General features: G+C 51.5%; 14 protein-coding genes across 14 annotated transcripts; 7 read left to right on the top strand and 7 right to left on the bottom strand.

The window, feature by feature from the left end:
* Nucleotides 1-1517: 1517 nt before the first annotated feature.
* On the top strand, nt 1518-2672 carry POX_g08709 (Inorganic pyrophosphatase; the record flags this gene model as incomplete). The annotated part of the gene is made up of 4 exons (XM_050117478.1): nt 1518-1694; nt 1808-1927; nt 2028-2455; nt 2537-2672. The coding sequence occupies 4 exons, from the start codon at nt 1518-1520 to the stop codon at nt 2670-2672; spliced, it is 861 nt and encodes a 286-aa protein (XP_049965622.1).
* Nucleotides 2673-3133: 461 nt separating this feature from the next.
* POX_g08708 (uncharacterized protein) lies at nt 3134-3613 on the bottom strand (the record flags this gene model as incomplete). The annotated part of the gene is made up of 1 exon (XM_050117477.1): nt 3134-3613. The coding sequence occupies one exon, from the start codon at nt 3611-3613 to the stop codon at nt 3134-3136; it is 480 nt and encodes a 159-aa protein (XP_049965621.1).
* Nucleotides 3614-4118: 505 nt separating this feature from the next.
* On the top strand, nt 4119-5428 carry POX_g08706 (uncharacterized protein; the record flags this gene model as incomplete). The annotated part of the gene is made up of 3 exons (XM_050117476.1): nt 4119-4438; nt 4539-4786; nt 4851-5428. 3 exons carry the CDS (start codon nt 4119-4121, stop codon nt 5426-5428), a joined length of 1146 nt encoding a protein of 381 aa, XP_049965620.1.
* A 347-nt stretch (nt 5429-5775) lies between these two features.
* Nucleotides 5776-7146, top strand: POX_g08705 (Replication factor C subunit 2; the record flags this gene model as incomplete). Its single annotated transcript, XM_050117475.1, has 4 exons — nt 5776-5900; nt 5962-6040; nt 6109-6921; nt 6985-7146. The coding sequence occupies 4 exons, from the start codon at nt 5776-5778 to the stop codon at nt 7144-7146; spliced, it is 1179 nt and encodes a 392-aa protein (XP_049965619.1).
* Nucleotides 7147-7857: 711 nt separating this feature from the next.
* On the bottom strand, nt 7858-8145 carry POX_g08704 (uncharacterized protein; the record flags this gene model as incomplete). Its single annotated transcript, XM_050117474.1, has 1 exon — nt 7858-8145. One exon carries the CDS (start codon nt 8143-8145, stop codon nt 7858-7860), a length of 288 nt encoding a protein of 95 aa, XP_049965618.1.
* A 162-nt stretch (nt 8146-8307) lies between these two features.
* POX_g08703 (uncharacterized protein) lies at nt 8308-9462 on the bottom strand (the record flags this gene model as incomplete). The annotated part of the gene is made up of 1 exon (XM_050117473.1): nt 8308-9462. The coding sequence occupies one exon, from the start codon at nt 9460-9462 to the stop codon at nt 8308-8310; it is 1155 nt and encodes a 384-aa protein (XP_049965617.1).
* A 211-nt stretch (nt 9463-9673) lies between these two features.
* POX_g08702 (ATP-dependent Clp protease proteolytic subunit) lies at nt 9674-10730 on the top strand (the record flags this gene model as incomplete). The annotated part of the gene is made up of 5 exons (XM_050117472.1): nt 9674-9850; nt 9915-9933; nt 10000-10025; nt 10088-10229; nt 10306-10730. 5 exons carry the CDS (start codon nt 9674-9676, stop codon nt 10728-10730), a joined length of 789 nt encoding a protein of 262 aa, XP_049965616.1.
* Nucleotides 10731-11012: 282 nt separating this feature from the next.
* POX_g08701 (uncharacterized protein) lies at nt 11013-12206 on the bottom strand (the record flags this gene model as incomplete). Its single annotated transcript, XM_050117471.1, has 2 exons — nt 11013-11826; nt 11971-12206. The coding sequence occupies 2 exons, from the start codon at nt 12204-12206 to the stop codon at nt 11013-11015; spliced, it is 1050 nt and encodes a 349-aa protein (XP_049965615.1).
* A 321-nt stretch (nt 12207-12527) lies between these two features.
* On the bottom strand, nt 12528-14281 carry POX_g08700 (Aspartyl aminopeptidase; the record flags this gene model as incomplete). Its single annotated transcript, XM_050117470.1, has 6 exons — nt 12528-13540; nt 13594-13686; nt 13746-13881; nt 13939-14040; nt 14100-14161; nt 14224-14281. 6 exons carry the CDS (start codon nt 14279-14281, stop codon nt 12528-12530), a joined length of 1464 nt encoding a protein of 487 aa, XP_049965614.1.
* Nucleotides 14282-15409: 1128 nt separating this feature from the next.
* POX_g08699 (uncharacterized protein) lies at nt 15410-15700 on the bottom strand (the record flags this gene model as incomplete). The annotated part of the gene is made up of 1 exon (XM_050117469.1): nt 15410-15700. One exon carries the CDS (start codon nt 15698-15700, stop codon nt 15410-15412), a length of 291 nt encoding a protein of 96 aa, XP_049965613.1.
* Nucleotides 15701-15947: 247 nt separating this feature from the next.
* On the top strand, nt 15948-17916 carry POX_g08698 (WD repeat-containing protein srw1; the record flags this gene model as incomplete). Its single annotated transcript, XM_050117468.1, has 3 exons — nt 15948-16267; nt 16376-16503; nt 16565-17916. 3 exons carry the CDS (start codon nt 15948-15950, stop codon nt 17914-17916), a joined length of 1800 nt encoding a protein of 599 aa, XP_049965612.1.
* Nucleotides 17917-19227: 1311 nt separating this feature from the next.
* POX_g08697 (uncharacterized protein) lies at nt 19228-20248 on the bottom strand (the record flags this gene model as incomplete). The annotated part of the gene is made up of 2 exons (XM_050117467.1): nt 19228-20027; nt 20170-20248. 2 exons carry the CDS (start codon nt 20246-20248, stop codon nt 19228-19230), a joined length of 879 nt encoding a protein of 292 aa, XP_049965611.1.
* A 499-nt stretch (nt 20249-20747) lies between these two features.
* Nucleotides 20748-21641, top strand: POX_g08696 (uncharacterized protein; the record flags this gene model as incomplete). The annotated part of the gene is made up of 1 exon (XM_050117466.1): nt 20748-21641. One exon carries the CDS (start codon nt 20748-20750, stop codon nt 21639-21641), a length of 894 nt encoding a protein of 297 aa, XP_049965610.1.
* A 524-nt stretch (nt 21642-22165) lies between these two features.
* POX_g08695 (Structural maintenance of chromosomes protein 1) lies at nt 22166-26206 on the top strand (the record flags this gene model as incomplete). The annotated part of the gene is made up of 5 exons (XM_050117465.1): nt 22166-22196; nt 22256-22349; nt 22426-25390; nt 25450-26124; nt 26189-26206. The coding sequence occupies 5 exons, from the start codon at nt 22166-22168 to the stop codon at nt 26204-26206; spliced, it is 3783 nt and encodes a 1260-aa protein (XP_049965609.1).
* Nucleotides 26207-26561: the final 355 nt, after the last annotated feature.

Here is a 26561-nt window from a genome sequence, read left to right as displayed (position 1 = left end):
ACGTGATAAGATTTTTTTTCTCCTGGTAGCCCAGATAGGAAACTCATGCAGTGGTGTCTCGATACCGCAATCAGTGCCTTGGCGAGGGCGGTACATTGGCGCGACACTGTATATTTCTGCAGCTGGGTCGCTAATTATGTGAGACAGTCAATCTTCCGCTGTGCTCACAGCTAGTCAGCAATCACGAAGGAGATGCTTCATGTGCATGAGCTAGGATTTGAGTTGGATTCCACCTCCCCTCCACATCAAATAAATATCTGTTCGAAGTTGGACAAGGTGGTGCAAGCTCAGCCAAGACCTACCTCTGATGGATTAAACAGAGAAAAATTCGGACTGGACGAATAATTTGTTGAGTTATTGTGTAGTATAGGTATATCATGCCGCTGCAGACTTTTGACTGACCATGTTGGTACATACATATGTACCCAGTATGTACTGTACTGCCTATGTACAGTTCCTGATGTACAAATTTTTGCTGGAAAAGGATGGTCTCTATGGACGCATGAGGAAGATGAGCACGAGACCTGCAAAATCTCGTATTCAGGTGCTTCCTGGTTCCGGTAGTTTCTTGACAGCTTCAATGTATAGATCGTGGGGTATAAGCATCTTCTGAATCCCATCGCAATGGCCCTCTCTCCTCAAGTACATCTTCCTTCTAAGGCATCGAATCCGAAACCCACATCAGAGGACTTACGCAATGCCGAATGTCGGTGGCTCCACCCGCGAAAAGACCGGCCGAAGGGGGAAATTCACTTCACAACAAACCCCAATTCCGAGGGACAATAAGACCCGACAGCACTCCAGTTGGACTCTCTCCTCTGAGGGACTCCCCGTGCAAGTATTGGAGTCGTGCCTGTCCGCCTATCCTTCCCTCGATCCGGCCCACTGAGGATCCATCCAGGTCACGCCATTCGGTCAATTGGTCCAGACCAGACAATCACAGCACGGTCAGCAACGGGTCTGCGCCAACTGACTTTGCTGGGCTGCCAGGTTGATCAGGGCCAGGTCTCGTTTCCAATTCTCCCGTCTCCGAGTCCACCCAGTCGGCGATCCTAGGATATCCTAGACTTCCTCTAGTGGAACTCTGTCGACAGGAGGAGCCGATCCTGGATCACCTTTTTTGTGTTCTTTCCATTTTTTTTGTCCCTTTCTATTTTTTTAATCCCAATTACTCCTCTTTGGTCGTTCTCATTGTGCCAGTGGAACGATCCTCTTGGGGAGAGACACTGGTAGTACCTCACGAAGTACTCATGGCGTCGTCCTCGTTGTACCGCTGGGCCCGACTGCCCATCTCTTCACGGGCTGCGTCTCCCACCGCCTTTGCCTCCGCCTGCCGAGTCGGGCGCCTATCCACCGCACTGGCGCCCCCCACTTGCAGGCCAGCTGCCCCTCTCTCGACCTGCTCCTTTTCTGCCCCCACCAAGTCGGCCCTGGTCCTTCCTGTTACTTCTACTTCTTTCGCCCCTCGCACCCGGTCCCCTCTTCTCTCTCGTCCATTCTCTACCGCCTCTCCCAAAATGTCGTACACCGTCCGCAAGATCGGCCAGCCCTATACGCTGGAGCACCGTGTTTACATCGAGAAGGATGGCGTCCCCGTCTCTCCCTTCCACGATATCCCCCTCTACGCCAATGAGGAGCAGACTATCCTGAACATGGTCGTTGAGATCCCCCGCTGGACCAACGCCAAGCAGGAGGTACGTTCGAGCATCTCCTCCCGCCAGAACAAAGACTCCCTCATTGCGATGAAGTCGGCAATGCCATTCGTAATGGTCCTCTTCTCAATACTGACGGATCGTTGCATCATTAGATCTCCAAGGAGGAATTCCTGAACCCCATCAAGCAGGACACCAAGAAGGGCAAGCTGCGCTTCGTCCGCAACTGCTTCCCCCACAAGGGTTACCTCTGGAACTACGGTGCCTTCCCCCGCGTAAGTGAATCTTTCTCCTGTCACATCGCCCGTTCAATGCCCTCCCCATTGATCGTGGAACCCGTCGAATGATCATCACAAATGCTGACTCGTGGAACAGACCTGGGAGGACCCCAACTCTGTGCACCCCGAGACCAAGGCCAAGGGTGACAACGACCCTCTCGATGTGTGCGAGATCGGTGAGCTGGTCGGTTACCCCGGTCAGGTCAAGCAGGTCAAGGTTCTGGGTGTCATGGCCCTGATCGATGAGGAGGAGACTGACTGGAAGATCATCGTCATTGACGTGAACGACCCTCTGGCCTCCAAGCTCAACGACATCGAGGATGTTGAGCGCCACCTGCCCGGTCTCATGCGTGCCACCAACGAGTGGTTCCGCATCTACAAGATCCCCGACGGAAAGCCCGAGAACCAGTTCGCTTTCTCTGGCGAGTGCAAGAACAAGAAGTACGCCGAGGAGGTCATCAAGGAGTGCTCCGAGGCTTGGGAGAAGCTCATTACCGGCAAGACCAGCCCCGGTGAAATCAGCCTGTACGTTTCAACCGATCTTTGTTCCTCGGGAACTACGCTCCATCCCTTCGGTTTCATCCGTGCTAACTCTCCCATCTGTAGCGCCAACTCTCAGCTCGAGCACAACCGTGCCGAGCAGTCCCAGGTCGCTGCCGTCCCCCGTGGCGAGAACCTGCCCCCTGCGCCTATCGATGGCAGCATTGACAAGTGGTTCTTCATCTCTGGTGCTGCTGTTTAAAAAAAATTACTCCTACAGCAAATCAGTTTAAATTGAAGAAAAAAAATATTACCCACTACTCACTCTCCATGAAATGCATGGTGGAGCTAGAAGTTCAATGGAAAGCCCAAGACGGTATCCTGATGCGTACGAGACAGCTGCCCCAAGTGCCTTTCACATTTGATGATCATCGTCCGGATAGAGCCCAGGTCGGCCATCCGGGTGTCCCTAGTTGGCCGGTAGCGTACACTTTTCACCTGAGCTCGCAATGTAGACAGCTGCGCTCTCCCAAAACGAGTCTCCTTTGAGATCATTTGCACATGGCACCAACACGATCATTGGTCATATTGCGATGCGCCAAAAACAGCACTGTGAGATACTAAAACCCACAAAGGATATTATACAAGTGCAAGCCAACCATCCAGTTCAGGCCAAGCATAAACACAACGGCATCTATATGTAACAAGCCATGCAACCCCCATTTAACCCTTCAGACTAGCCTCACGCTCCAATGCCCTGCCAATCCGAGAGATCTCCTCCACCACATCTCCAATCTTCATTCCTCGTTTGCCCACCTCGAGCGTGACCTCCTTTCCACCCTTGAAGCCGACCGTCATGGACGGCTGCTCTGTCGAGTTCCGCGGCAATTGCTTGACCTTGATGTCAATGTGTGTTGGGCTCGCGGGAGAGGCCGAGGCGGGGGTACGGAGGAGGGAGAGAACAAGGCGGCAAGGTCGAGAGGCGTGGCTGAAGGGGTTGAAAGTTGTGCGGAAGGTGGTGATGGTGTGGATTGGGATGGACATGTTGGCGGTCGTGGTCGTGGTTGTATTTGTTACAGTAGAGGGTGGACGGATCGAAAGGTGTTCCTGTATGGAGAAATGGGTGGACCGTTCAGAGACTGAGATGATGGTGTTAGATTGATATCTCAGGGTCAGACGAGCGGCTTCAAAGTCTTGCGACATTTCAAGTTACCTTGTGTAGAGATGTCTGCGATGATCCGAAAGCCGGAAGGTTTTTTTGGCCGCGTGAAGAGAAGAGGATTGGGGGGGTCAGCGCCCTTTTGATTCGTTGAATCGGCGTTGGTCTCGATGAATCCAGACTGATCGGACAAGTGAACGTGTATAACACCCAAGAAGACAAGCTATTTGGGAGGTGATTGCAATTTGCGCGCGTGGATCTGTCTACTCTTCGACGGAATGCGGTGCGGGCGAACGAGATGTCCGATCCATGTTTGTCTGAAATGCAAACACGCATGGGGGCAAGCAGTGACGCCCACGCCAGCTGTTCAAACGTGCGCCTCGACTTGTGCTGTTCAAGCCATGTCGAACTTTGAATAAAGCTTGAAACGACCTGATTGAGATCGTGCGAAACCAAGGCGTTCAATTTGAGCTCTGTTTTTGCGCTTGAGATTCAGCGAACCGTCCTTGGAGTTAGTGCACGAGTCATTACCGCAATCTACAGCCCACCATGTCTGCCGCAGCCGCTCTGCAGGCCCGCCTCAAGGAGCTGTCCGTTGCACTTGGTCAGCTCCAGCCTCTTGTCGACCGTCTTCGCAATTTCACAACTTCGGTTGGTCAAGGGGATGAGGCGCGCTTGGAACTCGGCGCTGAGATCCACTCGCAATTAAAAGATGCGGAAGCAGAGTTGGAGCTCTTGCGTGTGGATATCGAGGCATTGGATCCTGGGTTCGATGGGAGGAGGAAATCTGCAGCTACTGGTGGGAATAAAGAAGTCGAGAAGGAGCGGACTGTAGCGATGGCCGGGAGATTGGCAGAGGAGTTGAAAAGGTGCGTCTTTTGTTTAGAAAATGGTCTTGGGAGACGTTTGCCAGGAAATTGCCAAGTTCAATCTCATAAGTAAATGTGATGCTGATGTTTTTTTTGCTAGAACACGAGCTGAATTTCGGACAGCTCAATTACAAGCCAAACGAAATGCGGAGCTAGCCAAGCGCAAAGAGCGCGAGTTGTTGCTGATGAGGTCGCATTCATCCTCCGAGAAGCGGAATCAATCAGAGAAACTCACGCAGGATGACCTGGTGTTGAATGCCTCTAACGACGTGACTGCTGCTCTGCGCCGAACTCACAGGTTGATGCAGGCCGAGCTGTCTCGGAGCCAGTTTGCCCAAGAAACCCTTGGTGAGTATCCACTGAGTCGATTGGCCTTGGTCTGCGCTCCCTCTTCTGACATTACTTCCCGTAGAACAATCTACCGCCGCCATCTCTTCCCTATCAGAATCGTACAGCAGCCTTGACACGCTTCTTGCCAATTCGCGCAGCCTAGCCAACTCTTTGCTTCGTTCTCAAAAATCGGACACATGGTACCTCGAAACCGCGTTCTACATTCTCGTCGGAACCATTTCCTGGCTTATTTTCCGTCGCGTGCTTTACGGCCCTATGTGGTGGCTGGTCTGGCTTCCGGTGAAATTAAGCATGCGATTCATGCTCACCATCTTGGCGGCTCTTGGAATGTCGAAGGGAAGAAGCGAACTCGTACCAGAATCGATGCCAAGCGATATCACAGCAACGATCCACCAGGCCGCGACTGCCATGACAGGAGGACCTGTCCCCATCGTTGACGATATTCTGGACCATGATCAGGATGATGATGCCGAGCAAGATAGACTCATTGATCGTATTGGGCACATGGTTGAAAATGGTAATTGGGATGGGACTGATCTAAACGAAGATTCGCTTGAAGATCTGAACAGCCGTGAAGATGTTGTTCCTAACTCGAAGAAACGGATGTATGAGGAGGAGCCTGTCCGGGATGAGCTCTGAGAGCATGGAAATTGCAAATGTTATGTCTTATGAAGCGTTCAAGCCTGCATCATTTGAGGAGAATACACTATTTTAATCCCTCAAGCTATCGCGTAAATGTGTTTGCCTCGATGAGGATCGAAATACTTTGATAAGAGTGGAAGCTTCAATTACCGAGATAGACTTCAGTCAACCTGATTGGCCACCTGCTTTTCGATGCGGCGGCGGAAGTGCTACGCGTGTCACGTGCAGACGCGTCTCTTTACTCGCGGCGTGCGGCTTCATGGCCTGGGTCACCGCAGCTTGGCTCGATTTCTTTTAGCATCCAATTTGTTCTGCAGTACCTGAATACCCAGCAAGAACACATAATGGCATCGACATTCTTCAATAACAAGGCCCGAGCAGCCGCTGCAGCTTCCTCGAGCGGATCCAAGACGAAACAGACCGACAGCAAGGAAGATAACACTCGGCTACAGCCATGGGTTGAGAAATAGTGAGTGCTGCCGCATACGATGTTCTCTCTCAAATTGCAAGACTCGCTGACATGTGGCCAGTCGTCCAAAGACGCTCGATGACGTTGCTGCACAGGATCACACAACAAAAGTCCTCCAACGGACACTACAAGCTTCCAATGTATGTTCCTAACAGTGACGGGCTACAATTCAAGGCGGGTTTAGTTTCTAAAGGCCATCCTGCGATAGCTCCCCCATATGCTCTTTTATGGACCTCCCGGAACAGGCAAAACTTCAACAATCCTCGCATTGGCCAAATCTCTCTTCGGTCCGGCCCTCTATCGCTCCCGCATTCTGGAATTGAACGCCTCCGACGAGCGCGGTATCGGAATCGTCCGTGACAAGGTCAAGAACTTTGCTCGTGCGCAACTCTCCCAACCTACCGGCCTCGATGCTGCGTACCGTGCGCAATATCCATGCCCACCCTTCAAGATCATCATCCTCGACGAGGCAGACAGCATGACTCAGGACGCCCAGTCTGCGCTCCGTCGCACAATGGAACAGTATTCTCGCATCACGCGTTTCTGTCTCGTCTGCAACTACGTCACACGGATCATCGAGCCTCTAGCCAGTCGTTGCAGCAAGTTCCGATTCAAAAGTCTCGACAATGCTGCGGCTGGCGAGCGTGTTGCCGAGATCGCCCGTGCTGAGAACCTGAAGCTTGATGATGGTGTCGTGGACACTCTCATCCGATGTGGTGAGGGTGATCTGCGTCGTGCGATTACGTATCTTCAAAGCGCAGCTCGCCTGATGGGTGCAACGCGCACGGGAGGCAAAGGTGGTGACGAGGATGCTGAAATGGTAGATGCGGATGACTCTACATCAGGGGTTATAACCGTCAGAACTATTGAGGAGATCGCGGGTGTCGTTCCCGAAAATATCTTGGATAACTTAATGCAGGCCATGCAGCCAAAACCGACGGGCTCGGCATATGAGGCCGTTTCAAAGGTAGTAACCGATCTAGTTGCGGATGGCTGGAGTGCAACGCAATTGGTCATTCAGGTATGTGCTTATGATCGTCTTGAAAAACAAATCAAATCAAAATGTGAATGCTAATTAATGCAGTTATACCGACGGGTCGTATTTAACGAGGCAATTCCCGACATTCAGAAGAACAAAATTGTCATGCTGTTCTCAGAACTGGACCGACGGCTTGTGGATGGCGCCGATGAACATCTCTCTGTGCTCGACCTTGCGTTACGTATTGCAAACGTGCTTCGGGGATAGTGCAAAAGTGCCCTTCTAGACTGGAGAGTGTAGTCTCTCTGCACTTGAAGTGATTAGACGGAGTTTGGCTGGATTCGACTCATTGCGGCATTTCATCATCACATCTTTGGTTTGCGGGAAGAAAATAAATCATGATACCCTAACGCCCTTTTCTCATCATCAGTATTTCTTCTGTCGCCCTTATATGTTTTATGCGTGATTCGCTTATCCAAGCGCGCTCTGTATCAGTGCTAGGTTTTTGACCAGAGCTTCAAAGTTAAGTGGCTACAGAGAGCGCCAAGACCTCACTTGTTACGCCTCCATCTTCGAATCTGTTCGAAGATCATCACCACTGTAGATTATTTCTGTCTGGGGCGAATATTTCTACGCAAAGCTAGGTATGATCCTGGCACAATGAATGCAAATTTAAAGGGATTGTTCGCGATAAAATTTTGGGCAGATCCTATCGCAATCGACATATCAGGTGTCTCAAGAGTGGCTACACATCGCAGAATTTCAATCTGCCAGCGTAGAGTATCCTTGAATATCTTCCCGAGTGCATATCAAAACGGTGAGTACCGATGGAGACGAGGATACTGCATGGGATTCCAGGAGTAACAGAAAAGTACTTCTCTTTCTTGCGCAATACTTGTCATTGTCACCATCAACACAGACCAGCAGAGGTTTGAAAGTGTCAATGAAGCATCTTTTAGTTGAATTTCGACTCTTAGCTCAAGGGAGCAGTCTCGGATCACGGCGGTGCATATTGTTGGGGCTCGGCGTCTGGAGACGTCTGCCAACACCCCAATCTTCTGTTGACTTTCGAAAAGAGAAATTCCTCGTATCGACTTCATGTAGCTTTGCTGCCTTGCGATTTAATTTGATCAACTGTCTCCAGGCAAAATGCCAGAGAGGAAGAATAATCTTGTAGGCAGTTCCGTAGTAAAATTGGCCTAGTCGGCTGTGGCGACTGTGCAAGGCCTTTGCGGCGCCTGATGATGTGTGTGAAATTCCATTCATGGGCAAAGCTGTGTACCTCTTGAAAACGCCCAGAAAAGAAAACAATGGAGCATATCGTAGCTTCTAATCAGAGGTTTCATCACGAATTGACCACGTAGTTCTGAGTCAATGGATGCCCTGTTTCCTCGGAATTCGAGATTCTGAATGAGGCTCTCGACGTGTTCAAGAGACGATGCCTGCCATGTATCGCTGCAAACTCCAAAGTGAGAGCACAGTATCGACACCGAGGCGATTATCCGGTCTAAAGAACAGGGCGTCTTGGTGAAAGTGCTGAGCCTCTGTCTTGCGGAGCTTCGCCAAATCTGAAGCAGCGAGCAGCACTGACAAGTCGAAAACGGGAATCTCGCTCTGGGTGGTTGGATTGTATACGGTCTCTAGAGACCGCGGAATTCCCCGAGTGGGTGAAAGGAGCAGGACTACACCCGCGGCCATCCGATCGAGGGCTCCCAGTTGGCTCAAAGCATCCGAAAGCGCATCGACCGATGTGTCCCGAAGCTGAAGTACAGTCCAGGCTCCGTTTGGCTGATCGAGACGAGCGTGTCTCCGCTGGGCCTTTTCTAGATTTTCGACGACACCTTTTCGTCGTTGTTCCAACACATAGTCTACCATATCGGGCCTCCAGAGTAATTGCTTTTCGACGCGAGAAGTGATAGGACCAAATGGGTGTTTCCATCTGAATGGCAAAATTTTGCCAATGGCCGGACGTTTCCCACTATTTCGAGATAATGGCTTAGATAATCTTTGCAGCAGCGGCATAGAATTCATCATTCGAAGAAGGAGCTGTTGTCCTGGCTTCTCATTGCGAATTGACTTTGGTGTCATTGAATCTTCGGTGATTGATTCCTGAGCGTGTGAATCTGAGATCTCCTCGGGATTGACGGTTTCGGTTTTAGGTCGCGTCCGAAGAGCATCTTTCATGAGACCAACTGGAAGCAAGTAGTGATTTTCCGTATCGGGCTTTCGCACCAGACCCCATTCACCGAGCAGATCACGCGGTATACGCGCGCCCGTTACGGTGCACATTCGCACGGGCGAGGCAAGCGCTACTGCCCATGGATTCTTCTCGAGCTCAGACTTGTCCGCATGAGTAGGTCGGCTCTTTCGAGATTGAGTCAAATCAGGCCGAGGATGTGTGATCAGAGGTGATTGCGGCAGACGTTTTGATGCAGGAAGCTCATCGATTGGCGCTTTATCGGCAAGCATTCGCTTGCTTGAGAGATTGCCACCCCATTTGCGTGAAATGAGCAGACTCTGCGACCGAAACGGGCTTCTCGGCCGTCGTAGCATGTCCAAAGTGTATTGTCTGCCCAGTTCCATGTCTGAGAGATCCGGAGAGACTACTGAGGTCGTGCAGGAAAAGTCGCGACGACTATCACTTCAGCGCTGATAACACACGCTTATCAGTCGCTGTCTCCGCAAACTCCGCTTGATCGCCGCAGCCCCGTCGCAACAACAGCTCTTATCTTTTACGTTCTTTTTTCACAAGGTCGGTGTTTACAAGACCGTAAAAACTCGACAGTGAATGAAAATGAATACCGCTTTCTTCAGAACGAGGTTTCAACAGCTTAACCGACCCCTGGCTCGCTGTGTGACGCCGCGTATTCAGTCCGCTCTTGGATCGCGCCAGTTCTCGGCCTCAATACCAGTGCTTGAACGCACGCCGCCACGAGGATGGACACCAACGCCATTTGTGACGGAGACAGTGGTATGTTCTCGAGCTTAAAGCATGTTTCAAAGGTCTCAAAGATCTCGCTAATATTGCTCGCTAGGGAGGGGGCTGGCACACTTGTACGACTCGATCATGAGCCCTTTGAACCGGGCTCGTACGCTAACGTCTTGGTTGACTCAATGCAGATGATATATTCTCTCGTCTCCTCAAGGTACGTTGGAAGCCCCCCAATTTCCAGATGGGTTGAGACCCTGCTGATCTATTCATCATCAGGAGCGCATCATCTGTCTCAACGGCGAAGTCGACGAAACAATGTCCGCCTCAATCGTCGCGCAACTCCTCTTCCTCGAAGCCGATAACCCTCAGAAGCCAATCCACCTTTATATCAACTCACCTGGAGGTTCGGTAACAGCAGGTATGATATGAAGTACCGGTGTTTCTCACTATAGCTTGTATTCCAAGTCTGACGCTTCGCCTTCCCACCAATACAGGTCTCGCAATCTACGACACAATGACATACATTGCTTCCCCGGTGAGCACAATCTGTGTCGGACAAGCCGCTTCAATGGGTTCTCTTCTCCTCTGCGGTGGTGAGGCTGGAAAGCGATACTGTCTCCCGCACAGCTCAATCATGATCCATCAGCCCTCCGGAGGATACTTTGGTCAAGCGACCGATATCGCCATCCATGCCAAGGAGATTCTGCGCGTGAGAGAGCAACTCAATAAGATCTACCAGCGACACTTGACCGGCAAGAAGCAACTGTCGTTGGATGAGATTGAGAAATTGATGGAGCGGGACTACTTCATGGGGGCGCAGGAGGCGTTGGACTTGGGCATCGTGGATGAGATTCTGGATCGAAGGGTCCAGAGCTCGAACAAGGGAGGGGATGGGGATGAAAAGCCACCGGCGGTCTAAGGATGGGTGGATTGAGTTTGCAAATGATGAAGACGCAATTCGCCGAGTTGCTCATTGATCATCCGAATGCGATGTCAGTGGCCCGAGTGAGTGTAATCTGCCTTATGTGATATCCTTGTGCAAGTCTACAGCTTCGAATAATTGGCGATGCAGCTACAGACCATGATGCAGTAAGCGTGCTGACGGCTGATACCAAACCCGTTTCTGCAATTAAATCGAACCTTGGAGTATGTAAATTTTCGATGCAAACTACAACACAGTGCTCTGTATATGATAAGGGCTTCATTGGTTGATACGCACGAGCCGACCATCAGCGCCCATTTGCAACCCTAAGCGCTCACGAAGAAATGTCGCAGCCTGAGGCGGTGGGGTGTAACCCGCGTCGTTCCGTCGAACCGGCATTGTTGTATGCTGCCACTGATCACGAATTGTACTGAAGATGCCCATCTCCATGATGATTGATTGCCCAGAAGCGAACAAATCCAAGGGGTGGCCGCCCCTTTGCGGTGATCCGTTGCCGGCGATACCAGGGTCCGCAAGTAGGCTTGTCCTCTCGTCGAAGGCTTCATCATCAACTCCATCAGAAGGTCCAGAATGGGTGGTGGCATGATCCGTGGAGGAACCATCGATTGCAGCTGTGTCGTCGCTATTCCGCACGCCTCGCTCTTCCGCGTCATGATTCTGCGTATCCGCCGGCGCTGTTTCTGCACTTGCGTCGGCATTTGCGGTGGCTGTATTACCTGCACTGAGAGAAGCCAGGAGGGACCTCGAGCCGACGATTTTGACTCGCTCGATAATCAATGCCAGCATGATAAGATCCACCAGGAGGATGAGGACGTCGAACACAAGGAGCCGGAAGGTGGGTACAGGCTTTTGCCCAATAAAGTCGATAAAAAGCCCGCCATGTTGATATCCACGAGTGAATTCCCCAACTTCAGGGCGAATCAAAAAGCCATGAAACAGCATGCAGAATATATTACTGGCGAAAATAGCGCCAATGAAGGGCTGATTTCGTGTGGGATCGAAGGGTGGCGCTTTGGGCGTGAAGAATATTAATTGTACAATGGCACGGAGGGCAAGAAGAATCAGAGAGCAGCTATTGAATCACAAGCCATCAGTATCAACGTCCAGGTTCAGAATTCGTTACGACTGCGACCATGAGAAACACGAAGCATAGCGTCTCACAACTGTCGGAGTTGTAGGATGGGCCCCGTATCTGTACCGTCGATCTAAGACTTACTCCATATAGTACAGCGCAGAAAGCTGGCAATATATCAAGATGTCCAAGTCACGAAGCGCTCTATCGATGAACGCGACCTTTGCGGCTGTCTGGAGCTTCTTGACACGGCTGCGGTCCTGGCCACGAATGCCGGCGCTGCTGCCTGCCGTTGAGCTATTGACATCGACATTGTCAAAGGCAATGCCAGAGACATCAGCGATGTGCTCTGCATCCCTAAAGACACCGACGTCGGTCATAGAGGGTCATGAGGGCATGGACAATGTTGCTGACTGAAGATTAGACGCCGTTGAGTGTCATGTCCGATAAGACGACTGTGGAGTTGGGGGAGCGGATTGAACTCCGTGCAAGCACGTGCCGATAGCGGCTGTGCCAAGGCAAGATAGCGCCACCAGGTCCGCGGGAGGGCTCCCGCCGTCTAAGCTCGGCTCCAGTTCGTGCCCGTAGAGGTGGGCCTGTTGTATGCTCTTACTTGAGAAAATCAAGGTCCCATCCCGGGAGATTATCTCCCCCCTTTTTTGTTTTTATTCAGTCACTAATGTGCAGGATGACAGATGTATCTAATCCACGAAAATAGTCTTGGACAACTCTGAGTAGTGCTGGAAGAAACCGGTGAACAGGCGAATAGAGTACGCCACATCGTACGTACCGCCGGTCTCACGGATACTGTGCATGCTCAATTGAGGGTTACCCAGGTCCAGTGTGCGAGCACCCAGGGCAGCAGAGAGCATAGGCCCGATGGTGCTACCGCAGCTGGAGTCATTACGGACGACGAACAGCTGCAGGGGAATGGGCTCACCCTTCTCCGCCGCCGCTTTCCGAGCGACCTCCTGGAGCAAAACAATACCCGGGGAGTTGGTCGCGTACCGAGCATTGGCGTTGATTTTGATCACAGGGCCTTTGTTCATTTCGGGCTTGTGATCCTGCTCGTACTTGCCGGCATAGTTGGGGTTGATCGAATGAGCCATGTCAGCAGAGACCAAGAAAGAGGTAGACAAAGTCTGTTCGTAGGCCGTCGACAGATCGGTGTTCGACGAAGAAGATGATGGAAGAACCGAAAGGCGGCGAATAATAGCAGGCAGAGCATTAGAGTCTGCGCCCTGGGCGGTGCGGCTGCCGATTTCCTCGTGGTCAAACAGGGCAATCAGGCGAATGGCAGGCTCGTTGTCCAAGGAAGACTGTTCGGCGACGGAGTCAATGAGACTGACTGTAGCACAGTAAGAGCTGTTGAGGTTGTCCAGTCGGGGAGAAAAGATGAACTCCTCGAGCATGCCACCCAGACAAGACTTCTGGGTGTCAAAGAGAATCAACTCGAAGTCCAGAATGTCCTCGGGCTTAACCCCAGCCTCGGCGGCCACCAGCTCGACAAAGTGCGAGTGATGACGTTCAGTCACGGCCTTGAGAGGCGAAAAGTCATCGACCTTCTCGGCCTCCTGAGCGTTCGCCCCGTCAGCACCAGTGCGGTTGAGTTCAGCGGCAATCAGACCCGCAATAGGGAACAGCTGCGTCTCCTTGTTGAAGGAGAAGTCAGTCGTCCGATCCAGGTGGATGGCCAGGGTTGGAATGCGTAGAACTGTCCCATGGTCAGCAAGATGCATAATTCACCATGAGCCTCCCTATACTTACTTGGACGGTCAACCTTGACCAGCTTCTGCACGATCGACCCATCGTTGGCGCGAGTCATAACGCGACCAGCGACACCCAAGTCGCGGTCAAACCCTGGCTGAGTCAGTCATGCGTCAAAGCACAAAGAGCAGTGAAAGAATTCAAAGGCATACATGTGTGCCAAATGCCTCCTCCGTATGTCTCAACACCAACTTGAAGGAAGCCCTCCCCGCTCTTCTTGCTCACGGGCTTCACCCGCAGAACAGGAGAGTCGGTGTGGGCACCAATCATGGAGATGGAGTTGCCCGGCTGTGGGAGATGTCAGTGGTCGGTTAGCACGGATATTGGGGCCTGGCAGCTTCTGACCTGCCATTGCTTTCCGATGGCAAAAGCAATCAGGGTGGTCGTGTTGCGAGTCAAGAAGTACTTGCCACCTGGCTTGCAGGTGTTCGCCCAAGAATCTTTCTCCTGATCAAAAGCGTCAGACCAGTTCAGCAGGGACCAAACAGTACTGGTAGGTCAAATACCTTGATCTCCTCGAATCCGGCCTTGGTCAACAGATCCTTGGCAGACTGAACGGCATGAAACGCTAGATCTGGGTCAACGGCAAAGCTCTAGGTGGGGGGTTGGAAGCTTTTGGAAGAACCATACGAGTGGGGGAGGCATTGACAAAGGACAAGAAATCCTTGGCGGGCTGCTTGGAGGCCATGGTGTTCGGATACGAGGAGTAGTAGGCTTTATGAAAAAATCCGCGACGCAGAGAGGACAAGGAAAAGACCGATTTGGAGGACGCTGCAGGCATAGTAAACCCCAACGGCGGAAGGTGTCACAAAAAAGGGCAGGGTTTCTGCGGGGGAGGTTTCGGTTGGCGGTAACTGGCGCGTGGGAGTCACTACTGTGCCACTACCGATTGAACCGTTATCGCTTCCTTGTCAACCACCTTCCAGTGTCGTGTTGCCGAGATAATACCGGATAGATCGCATCAAACCGTGACTGCTCGCATCTCCTTCCCCCTCAGACAGAGCATTCGAATTCTGACTCTAATTTTGTGGAAGTGGAGGTACAGCTTTCGTAATGCCGAACGACACGTGGACAGTGTATACACACATAATCCTTCAGGATTCGGATCGAATGGGTCTAGTATAAAATCGAACCAAATGTGCATTTCAATGTATCAGATACATACAGTATACCCATGAGGCGGCACTCAAATTATCAGACATGAGTGATGAACGATACTGCGATCCAACGGACGGGACTGAATTCCTGGTCAGCAAGCCCTTGCTGGAGAGGTGTGAGGCGATAAGCCATCATTTCCAGTGGAGTAAATTCCCGAGGCTTAGTGAGTAAAGTGTCCACGACCGGGCTGGCCCAAGCTTGGCGCGTTGAGCTCGCGCAGAGGCGCGACGACACCGCCAGTCGCGTCGATCCGTTTCTTATTCACAGCTCACCACAACCTATCATGAAATTCCAATGTGAACAATGAGAAACCGGTGTCGTAGCTCCTTCTACCCCTCGATAAGACGCACGCGTCGCATCGCGCGACCAGTCAACAATGCAGGTTTTCGGCGAGTCGTGGATACTGCTATGATTGCACCCAAAAAACCCGAGCGCCCTCTATAACGAAACATGGATTTGAGCGTCTGCGACCCTGCAGTACACATACAAAGAAAGCTCTGGTCATTCAGGATGACATACAGTCAATCCGCACCAACCACATTGCATGGCGGTTTTTCAAAGCGGATCGAACACAACGGATTAAGACAGCGGAGTAAAATGTGGATCCAGATGGTCCGACAAAGCATCGTCATTCAGGCTTGAGACCGCGAGGCCCATATTAAAGGTCCTTAGTGAGTGAGGACCCCCCAGGATGTAGCGGTTCTGTGGTGTGGTCAGGAGCCGGCTGCCCTGCGCTAGTCCCAAGAAGGGTATAGCGCTTCCGACGCGTGACTTGCGAGAGGGATGTCGAGAGCCTGAGACAAGCCATCAACAGCCCTCCCTTGTAGACATTCCATTCCATCCGAAACCCCCCCCTTCGGCTCAGTTCTCGGATCTCATTTTCTTTGTGCTGCTGAAACAGCGACGCTATATCTTCCGTTTGCGAGAGTGGTGGGTTGGTCTCAGCCATTGTTGTGTCCAAGCGCCTGTTCATGGTCCAGAGACCCTCTGTCATCACAACCAACATACGAGAGCGCTCCGCCTGGCTCGGCTGACTGATCGCCTCCCGCCGTTTGTGGTCATACCCTGCCGTTTCTCTTTGCAATAGCTCGTGGCGATACTATTTGGCAGAATCATTATTATCGCATGCGAAACCCTGCCAATTCTCGATTGTTGCGCAAGCGGCTGCTCTCAGGTGCGAAAGACCTGCAGCCAAGATGGGGAAGCATCCTCAACAGCAGCCAGCAACGATGAGTAGCGGTGGGCGGGTCACAAGAGGCGCAGCTCGCGCTCAAGCAGCGGCTAATATGGTCTCTCCTCCGCTCTCGACAACTCCTCCTAGTGTGCCTGCCAAAAAGACAATCTTCTATCAGGAGCATGTGCAAGCTCGTCCAAGATCCGAGAATGTGGGGTCTGAGCCTGTGGACGCACGCGCACTTGAGAAGGCATTGCGAGGCATGGAAGAGGCAGGACGTCAGCGCGAGAGCACGCCAGGCATGAGCCCGTGTCGAAAGCGGCAACGAGTTTATGGTGACCGGTACGTTTACTTGGCAACGTTGAATGGGTTGATGAGCCGCCGGCTGTGTCGCCTTTGGTCACTCGAGTTGAAATTTGAATGAGTGTTTGACTGACCTGTTCCCTCAAGCTTCATTCCCAATCGTGATGGGCAAGACTTGCAAGCCACCTATAACCTGCTGCACGAGGATGGATGTCCCGCAACCCCTTCAAAGTCGAAGCGCCGGGCTCCCCACTCTGAACTGCACTTCCAAAAGAGTAAGTTTCTTGCCCGACAACCATCTGTACAACCAGCATTGCTGACATGAGCGGTCAATAGTCGAAGAGGCAAACAGAACATTCTCAAAAGTGCTACGCAGTGAACTGTTTGGCAACACTGTTCCTCAACCTGGCCTCGACACCCTCTCATCAGACCCTTTGCTCGGCTTCAGCAAGGGAATCGTTGATAAGACGCGATCCCACACCCCTCCCTCCCACCTTGGTGCCAACCTCCCCCCAGCCAGCATCACTCCGTCCACCCCGCACAAAAACATCTTGAATTATGGCCCGACCAGACCTGGGTCGGGCCACCCAACCCCATCCAAGACTCCTCGAAGCGCGCACACGGTCAATCTGAACCCCCGCTCTGAACTCTACAGTACCTCCCCCATTCGCTACGAAAGCCAACGGATTCTTGAAACGCCCCGAAAACAACCCCGCTTCATCAACAAGGTCCCTTTCAAAGTTCTCGACGCCCCGGATCTCCAAGATGACTTTTATCTAAATTTGGTCGACTGGGGGAGCTCGAATGTGCTGGGAGTTGGCCTGGCCAATTCTGTCTATATGTGGAATTCACAGTCAAGCCAAGTCACAAAGCTTTGCGAACTGAAAGATGACACCATCACTAGTGTGAGCTGGATTCAAAGAGGCACACACCTTGCAGTTGGGACCGGAAAGGGTCTCGTGCAAATTTGGGACGCAGAGCATTGTCGGCGACTTCGGACGATGGTTGGCCATACCAACCGTGTCGGTGCCTTGGCGTGGAATGATCACATCTTAACCTCTGGTTCTCGTGACCGCTTGATCTACCACCGTGACGTTCGCTCACCTGACCAATATCTCCGGCGGCTATCCGGCCACAAGCAGGAAATCTGCGGATTGAAGTGGAATACCGAGGATGGCCAGCTCGCGTCGGGAGGCAATGACAACAAGCTCATGGTTTGGGACAAGCTTAACGAAACACCCCTCTATCGCTTCAACGATCACTGTGCGGCTGTCAAGGCCATTGCCTGGTCACCGCATCAACACCATCTCCTCGCCTCGGGGGGCGGCACGGCCGATCGCACAATAAAATTCTGGAACACATCGACTGGCGCGTTGATCAAGGAAGTTGATACAGGCAGCCAAGTCTGTAATTTATCCTGGTCCAAAAACTCCGACGAGATTATCAGCACTCATGGCTACAGCCAAAATCAGATCGTCATTTGGAAATACCCGCGGATGGAACAAGTCGTCTCTTTGACGGGCCATACATTCCGTGTGTTGTACCTCGCCATGAGCCCTGACGGCCAAACTGTCGTTACGGGTGCCGGTGATGAAACCCTTCGTTTCTGGAAGATCCATGACAAGCGAGCTAATCGAGAGTCGCGCCGCGAAGGAAGCAAGCTTTCGGAATGGGGAGTTATCCGGTGATCAGTGTCACGACGCCATGGTCATGGGGTTCGGAGGACTTTTTTTCTGTTTTACTTTCTTGCACTTGGCACGGAGTTGCGGTCTTTTATGTTTGCAAAATCGGCCGCCTGGACACTCGACATGGTCCTGATTTTACAAAATCTCAGCGAAATTATTTGCTGCCTTTGTCCCCCACAGTCTCGCCAATCCCTGCTCCTCACTATCCCTTTACCCATTCTGCCCCTCCTTCCATTTTCCCTGCCACCTCTGCTTCCATACTTCCACATTTCCCTACAACCCTCGTCACCCACGGGTAATCTTCAGGGTTTATGCATAAGATCGTCTCTTACCACGCAGCATTACATTCATCTCGGTTCTAGCAGAGGCGCTCAAGGTGTTGGGGGCCAATCCATCGCGGCGTGGATCATACATATGCATGGCGTTTGGTCAAAATGTGAATAGCGCATGATTTATCTGGTTTTGTCTTTTTCTTTTTCTTCTTCCCTTTCCAGCGGCTTTCAGTTCCTCTTAATGACATCGATACGACTACCACTCTTTGCAATTCAATATCATCTGCCTCGGTCTTTTTCTTCCCTTCGGTGGGACTAAATCTATTCCTGTACTGAATTGAGTCAATTTCTCTTGCATGGATATTTACACATACACTTTCAATTGCCCCCATCGAGAATATTCCTATGTTTGATGCCCAATCTAGCTCTGTCTATCTAACACTAGGGTCTTATTTGACGGGCCCCTATATGGATGTGCGGGCTACCTAGAACTTAGCTGGGCTATCTTGTTACTGCCGATTGCATATACAGCTATTCCAGCGGCACCCTAATCCCCAAGTACGTACGTCCAGTCCACCCTGTTCCCCTACGAGCAGGTTGAAACCCCACCGACAACTATACTTCAGGCCTCCTTCCACAGCCACCAGCAATTTTATCCCAGTAATGGTAGAATTTTTGTGGTGAACACTGGTGATCGCCCACCATTGCGGAGTGCGGTACGCATTGAGAATCCCCGGAGATGGCTGCTGGATCCGCCAAGCTACTAGAGTAACCGCTTGATACAGTCGTGTCAAGCCGCTGCACAAAAATGCGCAAATAAAGATGCGTATCCAGACCCTTGAACTACTGGTGAAAAAAAAGAAAGCCCGTGGATCCACGGGGCCGGTATGAAATTATCTATGCTACACTGAATACAAATCTGAACCCTTCCATCACGGATCGAAGATGACATGAGTTGACAAATGGTGAAGATGGAAGAATAGTGAGGAGAGTTTAGAAGGGGGAAGAGGAAGAAGAGAGTATCGTAAGGGGAACTTAAGCTCTATAGCACCAAGCGAGCAGGCTCAACTTGCAGAAGAGTCTTCACTCGCTCGAGGAAGGTCTTGGCGCGGAGCTCCTCGCCGGCGGGAACATTGAGGCTGAAGACGTTCTGCGCGGCGCCCGCCTCCATAGCAGGAACCGGGCTAGCAGCGACCTTCTTGCCCGACTTAGCACTGAGGATGTCAATGATGTCCTCAACCACGGGCTGAGATTGACGGGTCACGGGGGCCTCGAAGGCGTTGAGTTCGGGAATGTATTCGCCACGCGACGTCTTCACAGGTGCAGCTCCGAGAACCTCATCAAACAGCTCGTCCGAAGAAGGCTTCTCGTTCTTGGCGCGTGGTAGCGCATCGTTTGCAAGATCGGTCGCGATGGCCAGGAAGCGCGACAAGGGCACAGTGACACCCAGGCTCTCCTGGATCTTCTTCTGCGCAGAGAGAACAGCAGACAAAGAGACTGTGATCGCGATTGAGGTCATGCGCGGCGGTTGTACGACAACTTCCTTCTTCTCTTCCGCGGCCGGTGCGGCGGGCTTGGAAACTGGCGCCGCAATCTTGATGTTGCTCAGGTCCAGGTGTGTAAGCTTGGCCAATGATGCGGCTTGGTTGGCTGGGTACTCGGCGGCAATTTGGCCGAGATAGGCGAGCACATCACCCTTAAGCAAACGACCCTTGGGGCCAGATGCGGGAATCTTGGAAACTTCCGACTCGGGAATTCCCTTCTGGTGCAGGAGTTGAATGACGGAGGGGTATAGAGGATAAGCGGGGTTCTGGGTTTGAATGGAGGAGGATGATTGAAGGCCTGGACAGAATCGCCGTTAGTGCCTTGTTGATCAATAAACTGTAGGCATTGCCAACGTCTTGGAAACATGCGCCGGTCGTGAGGACATGGGTAGCTCCCTCGCATCTCCATAAAGAACTCAGGTCTTGGCAGCAAAACTTACGTCGGGACGAACGGAGGACTCTGGGCTGTCGTCGGACAAACATGGCCGGCATCTGGCTAACGGGGAGTCGCGCGGCCATTTTGTTCGAAGTTCTGTAGCTCCGCCGGAGAAATTGGTCTTGGTGATGGGTAGACGGAGATAGCAAAAAACGTCCGCAACTCTCCGGAGCAGCAGATAAGGCGGCAAGAAAACCGGGGCGTTCGACAGCTCACCACCGCGTCAGTAAGCGCTTTTTCCGAAAGTATAGATGATCGAGATGCGAATTGAGTGGACTGTAGAATGGGTACTTGTCGATGTTGAGAGCGTTGGGAGCCTTCACCGGCGGCCGGGACGGGAATATTTTTCTGCCGTCGCGCGCTGCTGTTTTCGTCTGGCGGCACTTTCCGAGGAGAGCAATTTGACGACCGCCCGAAGGTTTTGGTAAGTGATGTTCATGCGCTTTTATGACTGGATTCACAGTGCTCCTCAGCGGCAATGCTTCGGCACTCAATTGCTTGTGATGGCACCACAAGCCCAATTCCGTGACTGTCATGCTGACCCCTTAGCCGCGGATAGGAACCGTCAACTCTCCGTCGAACATGTCTCTTAAACCTTCCGCCATCCGAGCAGTCTGGCTCCGGAGCCCTCGCGGCTGCGTCGCCTGCTTTCCAGGACGCAAACCTGCACAGTCAGAAATCCTCTTTTCATGGCGCTCATTCGCTTCCAGAGCAACTCGATCTGCACCTTTACCCAAAGCCCAAAGAAGGGCTGCGCCTTCCAATCCACAGTTCGCCGAATTGCCGAAGGATCTTCAACCCAGAGCCGGTGGTCTCGGGAGACTGTTTAGCAGAGTGGCTCATGAAGGCGATGTGACGTTGTATCAAGCGCGCTCGCAACGCAGCTACTACATCAGTGCATACGGTCTTTCGGCATTTTGTTTCGCATATGCAGTCTATAACTCCAACGCCGTTTTTCGAGATCCTGTCACTGTTCTCCCCATGTGGCAGCAAGCGCTGTTTGGTGGTATCTGTGTGTCCATGAGTGTGATGGGGACGCTCTTCTTTGTACGGACGGGTAACATGATCCGATCCATCAAGGCGGTTCACTCTCAAGGGCAACCCCGAATTCGATTCCAGGTTCGAGGCTTGATGCCATTCAAGAAGTACGAGTTCGAGGTTGCACCCTCACAGATTCATATCTCGAAAAAGCTTGTGGTATCAGCAGAGTCCGTGGCGCGCTTTGAGAGAGATAGCAAGAAGCTTCTGGGTGGCTCCAATGAGCCGAAGCCCAAGTTCTTCCAAGCTCCAGTCGCAAGAATGAGCCACGGCATTTGGAGGCTGTTCTTGTCCGTTCGGCAAATCTTTACGAGTGAAGACTTCATTCTGATGAGGATTGATGGCCACAAAGGTACCTTCCGAATGGATTCCAACGGCATGGTTGACCGCGATTTCTTGCTTTTGGGCAACCCCGTCAGGATGGCCAGAAGTAATTGATCCATATCGACTGTCCCGAGCCGAGCCTGAGACATATTTATTGTTCTCATTCGTCACCTTGTACGGAATATTTGAACAGACTCTCGGTCAATTGTATTAATAGGAACCCTTGAAACACATCCAAACATCGCTGAACATTCAGAACAGTAGCAAGGAGCGTCGGTGAAACTGGCCCTAAATGACGGCGCATATGGCAAATATAGATCAGGAAGACCAGAAATTGCATCTTCATCTCATCTTGTAAATCAGGGAACTCCATGGCTTTACGCATATATGCACTAGATGATGATGTTCTCGACTTCAAACAGCCAGGTAGGCGGACTTGACAGCAGGTCACTACATCGTAGCGGATATCGCATATCACGTGATTGCGCCGGCGCGTCCCCCGACGCGGTTCCCCATATCGCGCCCCTCCCACCACGAGCGACTTCCGGTGCTTTACTCATAATTCCCGCTGCTGGAATCGACTCCGACGCCTGGAATTTGTGAGAGCTCAGCTTCCTCGGAAGCTCACTCGGATCAAAATGGGAAAACTCATTCGACTGGAGCTTTTTAGTAAGAAACTCACAAAGAGTTGTTGCGCGACGCAGAATAGCTGACATCGGTTCACATAGATTTCAAGTCTTACAAAGGTCACCATACCCTTCTCTTTGGCGATGCATACTTCACTTCAATTATTGGGCCTAATGGCTCCGGAAAGTCGAACTCGTAAGTCGGATATCACCCGTCATTCTTTTTATTCAACCCGCGGTTGTCAATGCGCACTCCAGCTAACATCGAGAAGGATGGACGCGATTTCGTTCGTTCTGGGAATCAAATCGTCACACTTACGATCCACGAATCTTCGCGACTTGGTTTACCGTGGGCGTGTCTTGCGCACTTCGAAATTAGATGGAGAGCCAACTGCCAATGGAGAGGAAGGCGAGCAAGAGGAGGATGTCGATGCTATGGATGAGTCGCAGGACACAGGTGGCGCAAACGATCCCAAAACCGCCTGGGTCATGGCGGTCTACGAGGACGACGCCGGTGAGGAGCAACAGTGGCGCCGGTCTATCACCAGTTCAGGAGTCAGCGAGTACCGCATCAACAACCGAATCGTGACTGCCCAACAATACAACGAAGCCTTGGAGGAAGAGAATATTCTGATTCGTGCACGCAATTTCCTTGTATTCCAAGGAGATGTCGAAGCTATCGCTTCGCAGTCGCCCAGAGACCTTACTCGTCTCATCGAGCAGATTTCCGGCAGTCTAGATTACAAGGCAGAGTACGAAAAGCTCAAAGCCGAGGCGGAGGAGGCTGCAGAGCAGCAGACTGTGCAGCTCAATCGCCGGCGAGGCATCAACTCGGAGGTCAAGCAATACCAAGAGCAGAAGAGAGAAGCAGAGAACTATGCCAAGAAGGCAGAGGAGCGTGATCAGGCTATTATCACCCATATCTTGTGGAAGCTTTTCCATTTCCAGCGTCTCATCGACGAGTCCAGTGCCGACATCCAGAAATACCAGGAGGAACTCAAAGAATACCGTCGTGGCATGGAAAAGTACGAAAACAACGTCGAGGAGGCCAAAAAGGATCACGCCCGTGTTGGCAGGGACGTTGGGAAAGCTGAGAAGAATATTCTTAAGAAAGAAAAAGATATCGAAGACCTCAAAAATTCTCTCGTCCCAATCGACGAGAAAATTGACATTACGCAGAAAAAGGTCGAGCGTTACTCATCGAGAATTTCGGAAATCGACAAAGAGCGCGCAGCTCAGGCAAGCAATGCAAAGCAGCTCGAGAAGGACCTCAAACTTGTCGAAAAAGCACAGACGCAGTGGGAGTCGGAATGGCAGAAAACTATGAGCAAGCAAGGTGTTCAAATGAGTGAGGCGGACCAGCAGGAATACCACAAGCTCAGAGAAGAAGTCAGCAAGCGTTCTTCTGCAGACCAGTTGAACCTCGACAACCTGCGCCGGCAACGAAAGACCGAAGCCGAAGCCGTGAATAGTCTCAAGGGAAAATTCGAAAGCACAGAGTGGCAATTGAAAAATCTGGAATCAGAAGCCTCTACCATGAATGAGAGGAAGGCAACACTGAACGATACTATCAAAACAACCACCAAGGAGATTGATCGCAAAAAGAAGGATTTGAATGCGCTCACATCCGACCGTCTCAAAATCTCCCAAATGCGCACTGAATTAGAGGAAAAACTCCAGGTTGTGCTCAAAAAGCTGCTCGAAGCCGACGATGGCAAAAAGCAGAATGAGCGTGAGATTCGGGCCAAGGAACTTGTTTCGACCTTGAAGCGCATCTTCCCCGGTGTGAAAGGCCGTGTCAGTGATTTGTGTCGCCCAAAGCAGAGGAAGTATGCCGACGCAGTGAGCACAGTTCTCGGTCGTCACTTTGACGCGATCGTGGTCGACAATGAGAAGACCGCTAAAGAATGCATTCAGCATTTGCGTGATCAGCGTGCTGGTCAGGCTACTTTCATTCCCTTGGAGACAATCCAGGTGAAAGCTTTCAATTCGAACCTGAAGGGGATGCACAGGGGAATGCGCCCCGCCATTGAGACCATCGACTACGATGATTCTGTCGCTCGGGCGATCAGCTACGCTTGTGGCAATTCGATTGTCTGTGATGATCTTGCGACAGCAAAGTACTTGTGCTACGAGCGAAACGTCGATGCCAAGGCTGTGACTCTAGATGGCACCGTCATCCACAAGGGCGGCCTTATGACCGGTGGACGTGGTCCACAGCAGAATTCGTCTAAGCGCTGGGAGGACTCTGAAGTTGAGAACCTTCACAAACTCAAAGATAAGCTTATGGGTGATCTTGCTACTCTTCCCAAGAGCCATCGGCGTGGTTCTGAAGAAGAAACACTCCAAGGGGAGCTCGTCGGTCTGGAACAGCGATTAAGCTACGCAAAGGAGGAGTTGAAAGCACTTGAACGAAACATCCAAAGCAAAAAAAGCGAGCTTGACTTCGTCAAACGTCAACATGAAGACTTGCGACCGAAATATACGGAGAGGAAAGAGAACCTCGATGAGTTGGACGAAACCATTGAGAATACCCAAGCTTCCGTCAGCACGGTAGAGGACGAGATCTATCGTAAATTCTGCAAACGTTTAGGGTTTGAGAACATCCGAGAATACGAAGCGCAGCAAGGCTCACTGCAAGAGGAGGCTTCGCAGAAGAAACTCGAATTCACAACGCAGAAGAGTCGTATCGAGAATCAACTGAGCTTTGAGAAGCAGCGAATCCAAGCCACCGATGATCGGATCAGTGGTCTCAAGGCTCAGTACGAGCGGGACCTGAGTCTTATCGAGGAGCTCCAGGTCCAGCAAGAGGAGATCCGCAATGCGCTCGATGAGTCTAACGCAGAACTGGAGCTGTTGCGCGAAAACCTCGAGGAGCAAAAGGAAATTTATGTGCAAGCTGCTGAAAACCTTGCCGAACAACGAAGAGAACTGCAGAAGCGCAGCAAGCATATTGAAGGCACTCTTAAGCAAATCAATGCCCTTGAGGCTGAAATACAGCGAAATTCTTCCAGCCGATATGCACTTCTGCGACGATGCAAGCTTGAGGACATTGATGTTCCGCTCACGGACTCTTCCTACGGCCTTGACAAGCTTCCGATCGATGACCTGGTGCAGGGTGCGGCCGATCCCGACGCAATGGACGTGGACGAGGGGGATGACATGGACGAGACTCCTGTTGTGCAAGATTACGGAATCGAAGTCGATTTTGATTCCCTCGGGGAGTCGCTGAAAGAGGTATGTGGCTTGACACTCAGTCGTTGATTGAGTCTCTGTATTAACGGCTCAATGTGTAGGGTACCGACGAAAAGCTTGAGGAAGAGCTGCTTGAGAAAGTGCGGGCCCTCAACAATGAACTGGACAAAATGGCTCCGAACACCAGGGCCATGGAGCGCCTGGAAAGCGTTGAAAACAAGCTCCGAAGCACTGAGAAGGACTTTGAGGATGCTCGCAAGTACGCTCGACGGGCCAAGGAAGACTTTGAAGCGGTCATGAAGAAACGATCCGATCTTTTCAACAAAGCTTTCACGCACATCTCTGAACAGATTGGTCCGATCTATCGCGAGTTGACTCGGAGTACCAATTATCCTTTGGGCGGACAAGCTTACTTGGATATCGAAGATTCCGACGAGCCATACTTGGATGGTATTAAGTATCATGCTATGCCCCCATTGAAACGTTTCCGAGACATGGAGCATCTTTCCGGTGGCGAGAAGACCATGGCCGCACTCGCTTTACTATTTGCCATTCATTCTTATCAACCGTCACCTTTCTTCGTGTTGGACGAGGTTGATGCTGCGCTCGATAACACCAACGTTGCTCGCATCGCCAACTATATCCACGACCACGCTGCCCCTGGGATGCAATTCATCGTCATCAGTCTGAAGGCAGGATTGTTCCAAAACAGTGAAGCTCTTGTTGGTATCTACCGTGATCAGGTAGAGAACAGCAGCAAGTCTCTGACCCTCGATGTGAGTATTAGGTCCCTTTATGCACCATCGCGTCTCGTCAACTTTACTGACCTTGTTGCTTTAGCTTCGGAAATACACCTAAGGATGCTAAATCAGAAAATCATCCATCGCGATGGAATTTATGACTCCCCTTCTAGCATACTTGTCTTTTTTTTTTGTAAACACTTCCACTTCCCCCTCACATTTATCTATATGGACCCTTGATTGTCAGCGGATGATGATGCAATGGCCACGGACGGCTGGTTTAAGGGAATTGTTCTTTCAATATAATTATTGTTTGACTCTATTACGATTTTTGATATGTTAGCAAATGGCGATGATCGATTCGATCACCTCTGGCTTACACGGGTTGAAAAGTGCGTTAGAGCCCGCCCAACCCCCATTTTTCACCCTACTCCCTGACGAAGCAAAATGCAGAAGATGTACTGGTCGGCTTG

This window comes from Penicillium oxalicum, chromosome VII (genome assembly GCF_001723175.1).
Source record: "Penicillium oxalicum strain HP7-1 chromosome VII, whole genome shotgun sequence".
NCBI classification, from domain to species: Eukaryota; Fungi; Ascomycota; class Eurotiomycetes; order Eurotiales; family Aspergillaceae; genus Penicillium; species Penicillium oxalicum.
The sequence above is the reverse complement of the archived record's forward strand: the minus strand, read 5'-3'. Positions and strand labels throughout refer to the sequence as shown.